We start from the raw sequence: 7579 nt of genomic DNA, 5'->3' as shown, positions 1-7579 counted from the left end.
AGGAGACACAGTCTCCATCTCTAGGAGACACAGACATAGTCTGCTGGGCCACTCAGAGCATTAGCAATTATTTAGCCTGGTAGCAAGAATAACCAGGGAAGATTCCTAAATGACTGATCTATGCTGAAACCACTTTGCAAAGAGGGGTCCCATCCCAGTTCAAGGACAGTGGATTTATTCCTCACAATCAGCAGCCTCCAGGCTGAAGATATTGCAACTTATTACTGTATGCAATATTACAGTACACCTCCCACAGTGTTACAAGCCCACATAAAACTCTCCCGGGAAAGCAGATGTGTGAGGCTGGGGCACCCCAGCTACTCCCATTGCCTCCTTCTGCTGAGAGCATTTATCAGACCAGCCTTTGAAAGTCACTGCAAGGTTTTGGTAGAAGGGACAAAGAACCTCCTAGCACTCTGTGTGTTATGAAGGAAGGAGAAAAAAACAATGAAAAAATATTCTTTTGGAAGTTATGGAAAAATGTGATAGCATTTTTTTTGTATAAATGCTGTTCAGCATTAGAGCTATTAATCCTGAGTTAGAAACATCAAATTAACAATATTCATTGAACTGTGTGTTCATGTACTTTTTCAATTGATATAAACTCTGATATATAGTAAATCTGCTTTCCATGACTATATTAGAGGCTCTTTATTTTAATGAATCCAGAGGAAAGTTAAATCAAAATCTCTCAGATATTTTTTAACTTTATAGAAAGGTTAAAATAATCTTTATTTTCACAATGACATTTTAAAAGATATGTATATATTTTTTATATTTTAATTTTCAGCCCACCACACTCTTAAGATTTTATTACTGAAATGCAAGTTAGGTAAAACCAAAAATATATTCTAATAAATGATCTAAGACTCTGTTATTTGTTGCATATGCCTTTTTAAAATTTTTCATGGAAATTCCTAGGCCAGGGATAGAACACATGTCTCACTGCAACCCAAACCAATGTGATCAGATTCTTAACCCAATATCCCACAGCCAGAAATCCTACATATTTCTAATGAAATGAAAAATTAGTTTCTATTTTACAATGAGTGTTTCACAGCTATAGGTCTGTGTCACGAGGCAGTTCCCTGGTGTGACTGGATTCACTTCAGAGCTGTGTCTGGACCTTAAGGAGAAAGACAGCCACCTCCTAGTGGTTAAAAGAGGAACAATGGACAGTCCCCAGACCTCCCAATAGGGAGAGGAGGCATGTGAGATGAGGCTTTTGGCTCTTTTATCAAAGAAGAAAAGAGAGAACACATTCCAATATATGCAGGTTTTATAACTATAAGAATATAAGAGCACTAGGTTTGGTCCTCAGGGTTGAGAGTAACTTATGATCAGGCTGCTTCCCATGTGGGCAGCTCTCCAAATTTCTTCTAAGAGCAGCTCTGGGGGCTCATATGTATAATCACAGGGACAATGATCCTCATGAGGTCCAGTGAGTCCAGAGGGTTTATTAATGTAGCTGAACAGAAATGATTTCCAGAAGAAAACCTTTTTGATCACATTGATGGATGATTTAAATGTTTTATACATTATTTAAGTAGCATTCATTACTAGTTCTAATTTTAAAATGCCTTATAAACTAGGACTAGAAAGATTTAGTACATAGGATTTAATAGAGCTTCTCATTCAAAAGGATTATCTGTAAGCACAGGCAGGGGAGCAATGAGAGATCTTCCTGAGACTGAAAGGGAGTAAAGAGAAGTGACAGGTGCTCTCATGAATGTCAAGATAAGGAGTGACAATGATGAGAAAAATGAGACCATGATATCTCTTGGCTCAAAGTTGAGTCCCTCCCTACCTCCGCCACTGGCTCTTTCCCCTCTGTTGCTCCCACAGGGGGATTTACATGCCGTCCCTTAGGGAGGACCTGCCCTGGCCAGCCTGACATAAAAGGGCAGCTCTAGTCTGGCTTGGACTGATCAGGGCTCATCCGGGCACAGCTGACCATGAGGTTCCCTGCTCAGCTCCTGGGGCTCCTCCTGCTCTGGGTCCCAGGTGAGGATGGAGGGGAGATGAGAAGGGGAAGGGGGGCTGTGGGGGCAGCACAGCTCTTCATGTGGATTTGCCCACATGTATGTGCACATCTCTCACCCTCCGCCAAGGTCACGAGATGTTTATCAAGGTGAGAATGAGGAAAAATCCAGAAAAAACAGGTCCCCATCCTCTATGGAAAGTGGAGGCATGGACAGTGTCGGAAGGTAGATCTGAATTCTAGAGCTCTGTGTTTATGTTGTAAATCTAGGGTTCTTTTGAAATTGAATATTTTATGTATAAGTCAGAATCAAAATGATCATCCAGCATGATATAAATAATAATGGAAAACTGTGAAATTACAGGCAACTTTCTCTAAATATATTCTTTTCTCTCATTATTTCAGGATCCATTGTTGGCCACCATGCTGACCCAGACTCCACTCTCCCTGTCAGTCAGCCCTGGAGAGCCGGCCTCTATCTCCTGCAGGTCCACTCAGAGCCTCCAAGGTAGTTATGGAAACAAATATTTGAGTTGGTACCAGCAGAAACCAAGACAGTCGCCACAGCTCCTGATATTTTATGCTTCCAACAAGTCTTCTGGGGTGCCAGACAGGTACAGAGGCATTGGGTCAGGGACAGATTTCCCCCTGAAAATCAGCAGGGTGGAGGCTAAGGATGCAGGAGTTTATTACTGCCAGCAACATAAAGAATCTCCTCCCACAGTGATACAGCCCTGAACACAAACCCCTCTCCTGGGCGCTCAGCTGCACACATGTGTGTGCTGTCTGGGGAGCAGAGGGGCAGAAGCTCTGAGTCTGTGTAAGAGGAAGAAGTGGGAGAACCAGGGGCAGAGGGTGCAGCTGAGGACCATGGACCAGCGCTGCCTCAGCTCCTCCTCAGACACCGCATGTTAAGACCCGTCAGCTTCCCAGCCTTGGCATGATACCCCCTTAGAAACAGGCCAGTGAGAGAAATTGGCCTGGCCTATGGGACAACCAAAACTCAGCTGAATTCCCCTTTTGCAGCTCAGGTGTTCTGCCCGGACCAAGTCAGAACTTTATCGGACGCAATTTTGGAAATAATAAAGAGTAGCTTACTGTCAGGTAAAAAAATAAAAGTAGTACAATGAAAAGCAGATCTTTAATTTAGAATTTTAGGCTATACTATTCTATTTTCCATTAAACTCTAATGCGGTGAAAATACAAAGTCTCCAATTTACCCTTTTATTTTGTATGTTTTGCCTTTTGCAACGTTTGCATTCCAAACCCTCTAAGACAATTCCTTGAAATGGATAGTCTTGCCTTTTTCAACTTAAGTAATTTTGTAGTGATTATAAATTTGGTCATCAATTGTCCTAAAAGGAAAACAATCCAACAATATATAAATGTAGTTTTCCACGTGACACGTTCATATCATGAATATAAATCTGATTCCTATATTATAGGTCTAACTATAGAAAATGGATACATCAAATAGATCCTGTTTTGCTTGCTTGCTTGCTTGCTTTGCTTTGCTTTTCTTCAGGCTGCACCTGAAGCATGTGGCATTCCCAGGTTAGGGCTCAAATCAGAGCTATGGCTGCTGGCCTATCTCACAGCCACAGAATCACAGGATCGAGCTATGTCTGAGACCTTCAGCAGAGCTCACAGCAACAGCATCCCTAATCGACTGAGTGAGGTCAGGGATCAAATCCACATCCTCATGGATACAAATCAGTTTCATAACCCACAGAGCCACCACAGGAACTCCTGATCCCAGGTTCTAAAATGTTCTAAAAATGTATATGGAGCAATAATGGGCATGCTGGTTTCATGTTATGGCATGATAGGATCACAGTAAAATACTTTCAGGGAGATACTGTTGTAGCTCAGGGGGTTATGAACCCAACTAGTACCTATGAGGATGAGGGTTCAATCCCTGGTCTCACTGAGTGGGTTAACTATCTGGCACTGCTGCAAGCTATGTAGCTCATAGGTGAGGCATGGGTCCAGCTTTGCTGTGCCTGTGGTGGAGTTCTCTAGCCTGGGGACTTGTATATATCGCAGGTATGGTCAAAAGAAAAAAAAGAGTAAATAATTTCAGATCACTGGAATGATATAATCCTGTTTGTGATTAAGGAATTCAAAGTATGTTTTGCATAGCAAGGGCAGTTGAACTTGGATTAACTAGAAGTTCAAAAAGAAAAAGAAAAAATGGCTTATACTAAGGAGTTAGAGCAGAAAGAAGAAGTCTTCAGAGTAGGTTTCTACACATATTCACAATGGGCAAAATTTTATCTGAAATGCAAATGGCTTGTTGCTCTGATGCCCAGTGTGGAGCCTGGGGATGCGGCACATCCTCCTGTGAGCAGGATGCTCCCTGGACCCTGCGGAGAGTCACAGATCCTAATGCAAGACTCCCAAGGGGGCTCCATCCTCAGGGTGCAGGAGCAGCTGTGGGGCCCAGAGGACAAAGGGGACTCCAGCCAGGGCTCAGGAGAAATGTCTGGAGAACCTGGAGGGAGATACCTGGAGGCCTCAGTCCCAGCCTGGTACCCTTCTGTATAGACAGGGCTCAGGGCACCCCAGGACAGCCACCCTGTCCTTCCCTTCTTCTTCTGCATGCAGGGGGTTCCTCCCACACCCCCTCCAGGGAACAGCTGCAAGGGCCTCCCTGGAGCAGCCACTAGGCTCATTTTCTTTCAGCCAGGTGGTCACTGTGTGTCAGTTGTGTCCAGAGGGTTGATGTCTTTGATCGAGTCCCCTGTATCCTCACAGGCCCAGGTGGCAGGGCTCTTGGCACTGCAGGCTACAGAGAGCAGTTTGCTTTTCTGGCCCCTCTCCCATCTGGCAGATTCCATGGCCCCTGGTCCCTGAGCCAGACTGGCCCTTCTGCTGGTGGAATGTGTGGGTCTCCAGAATCAGAGACGCTGTCAGCTGGCAGATCCCTTTCTTTAAGGAAAAGACACACATTCAACAGTCTGAACAGGAATGGAAATCTCAACCTGTGTGGGGGGCACACTTGAGAGCTCACTTGCCTTTGGGGGAACATTTTCCCTGGGTCCTTTGCTGCCAGCTGTTGAGTCCCTGGGAACAGAATGTGGACAACACTCCAACAATGGGACATCACCCACCTGACACGCACCAGGATGTCGACAGGCAGCCCAGGAGTTCCTGTGTCAGTTTCAGATGGTTTCCTTTATCTTCAGACAATTACGTTGCAATTTCCATCTTGTACCATTTTCTCCTCACCTTGGACACAATGCTTAGGTATTCCCTAACCCTTTCCCCAGAACTCCTAAACCTTCACCTCCTAATCATGACTTTTCAAGCCCTTGTGCAACCAGCTCTCCAAAAATCTCCAAACATCCTTGTCTGTGGTCACATCTCTGTTCAGACTAAGTTGGGACCATGGGCACTGCTCCAGCATCTGCTGACTCAGCAGTTCATTTCCGAGCCCAGCAAGAGCTGGGCTGTAGGGTGGGAGTGCTGCGTTCTTACTCGCACCAACGTATGATGCTGGGGTGCCCAGGACAAACCTGAAGGGTTCTCTCCCAAGTCACCTGCTTGAGAGCCCCTGTGATGCCAACTCTAAGGTGAGGAAGAGTTAGGGCCAGGGGGGTGACTGACGTGGGGACTGAGGTCCTTCCCACGGAGATGGAGTCTGCCTGCTGAAGTTGCTTAGTAGGCAGTCCTCAAAGACCCAGCGCTCTGCTCAGACTGACTGCCACTGAGACCCAGAAACACTAATAACTTGATGGGTATCAAGTTGACAGATTACAGTGGTCAGTTCAATCTCATAGCTGCCTATTGTCCTATGGACAAGTGTACCAGAGGTTCTTGATCTTCTGGGACATTATTTTTTAACAAAGTATAATTTAATTTATTTCTTGAGCATGGCATAGTTTTTCACTAAAAGCCTAGAAATCTATGAAGTGACTTTCTATCTGAGCTTTTCAGAGTGTACACACAGAACTCTTATCTAATCCAGCTGTAACTAGCACCATGTGCTCAGCTGATCATATGGCCCAAGTAGAGGAGCCACTCCTATTGCTCCTTAAATTTGAGGCTGAGTGCTCTCCTTCCCTGAGTCCTCACAGATGTATCCAACATTCAAAGCAGCTGACTAATGGGAAGGTATAACATACCCAGTGGTGAAATGCTTGTCTCAGCAAACTGGGAAAACTGTAGAGATACATGTAAAAGAATGAAACTAGCATGTACTCTAACACCATATAAAAGATAAACTCAAGGAGTTCCTGTCATGGCTCAGTGGTGAATGAATCCAAGGAGGAACCATGAGGTTGTGGGTTCAATCCCTGGCCTTGCTCAGTGGGTTAAGGATCCAGTGTTGCTGTGAGCTGTGGTGTAGGTCGCAGATGCAGCCTGGATCCCTCATTGCTGTGGCTCTGGCATAGGCTGGCAGCTACAGCTCTGATTCGACCCCTAGTCTGGGAACCTCCATATGCCATGGGAGTGGCCCAAGAAAAAGGCAAAAACAAAACAAAACAAAAGATAAATTCAATATGGATTAAAGACCTAAATGTAAGGCTGGACACTATGATGGAAAAGAAAATGTTGAATACTTCTGATTGTTGATTGAATCCTCACTGTATACGTATGGCCACACTCATCTCACTGTATATAGTATATATGTGCTGTGCTTTGTATATTAATAAAGCTGTGTTTCACCCAGAATATAACCTGGGATGTATGTAATACTATCATTTTTTTCCATGAGTAACAATGAAAATGTCATAGTCTAGACTCTTGGGCCACAGCATCAGACATCCTGTAAGGTACTATGTCTCAAAACTGTCATTAGATGGCAGACAAAAACCACCATCTACAAAGGTCCTAGGCCTGCTCTTGGAAATATGAGCAAGTGGGAGGGATCCTGTCCTATTTCAACAGGGAGCCCCTGGGGGTTTAAGGCTCAAGTGTGGTGGGGATACTTGAAGAAGGAGCTGCAGTCGTGGTGGTGGTAGAGAAATTCTCCCTGGGTCCTGGACTCTGGGGCTGGAAGTCTGGCCTGGCCCCCTCCTCTCTGACACAGCAGTATCTACACAGCCTGTCTCTATACTTGCTGAGCAGGATCCATCTCAGGCAGCCACCTTTCCCCACCTGCTGAAGCTGACACTGTCAGCTCAAAGATTAGAGACCTGATGTCATTGGCATCTTCAGGCCCTATTATGTCACCACCACCTTGTAAAGGTCCCTTTGGGCACTCTCTTTCCCCCCACCTTAATGTCCATGCACAGTGAAATTCAACGTGTGGAAGAATCTCTGAGCCATGGGCATAGCAGGCCTTCCCCTTCTGCTCAGGATAGGAGACTCCAGTTCTGCCATGCTGTGTGTGGCGGCCTGCAGGTGCTTGGTGCCTGGGCGAAGCTGTGAAAGTTTTCCTTGAGCCCACACTCTGGACTCTTCCTCTACTCAGTGTGCTAATGCTAGTTAGTGGGACGATTACTAGTCACTCTTTAATGCAGTGTCAATTGAGGTTTCTGATCATCTGATGTCAACATTTACCAAACGACTCTATAATCTTGAATTAACTTATTTTGGTGGTAGATTTGGAAGCATTTTATTTTTCATCCTAAAATTGCAAATCACAGGAAA

At 44.9% G+C, this 7579-nt stretch overlaps 1 gene segment (V, D, J or C); it reads left to right on the top strand.

Moving 5' to 3' along the window:
* Positions 1–1871: 1871 nt before the first annotated feature.
* LOC110258687 overlaps positions 1872–7579 on the top strand; it is a gene marked incomplete at its 3' end in the record, with an annotated part of 56375 nt that continues 50667 nt past the window's right edge. Inside the window, 1 exon segment of the V gene segment in view lies at positions 1872–2004. Within this exon segment, the coding sequence occupies positions 1956–2004 (49 nt within the window).

Source organism: Sus scrofa, unplaced genomic scaffold (assembly GCF_000003025.6).
Source record: "Sus scrofa isolate TJ Tabasco breed Duroc unplaced genomic scaffold, Sscrofa11.1 Contig297, whole genome shotgun sequence".
In the NCBI taxonomy this organism is placed as follows: Eukaryota; Metazoa; Chordata; class Mammalia; order Artiodactyla; family Suidae; genus Sus; species Sus scrofa.
Note: the sequence above shows the minus strand (reverse complement) of the source record. Positions and strands in the feature narration are given on the sequence as shown.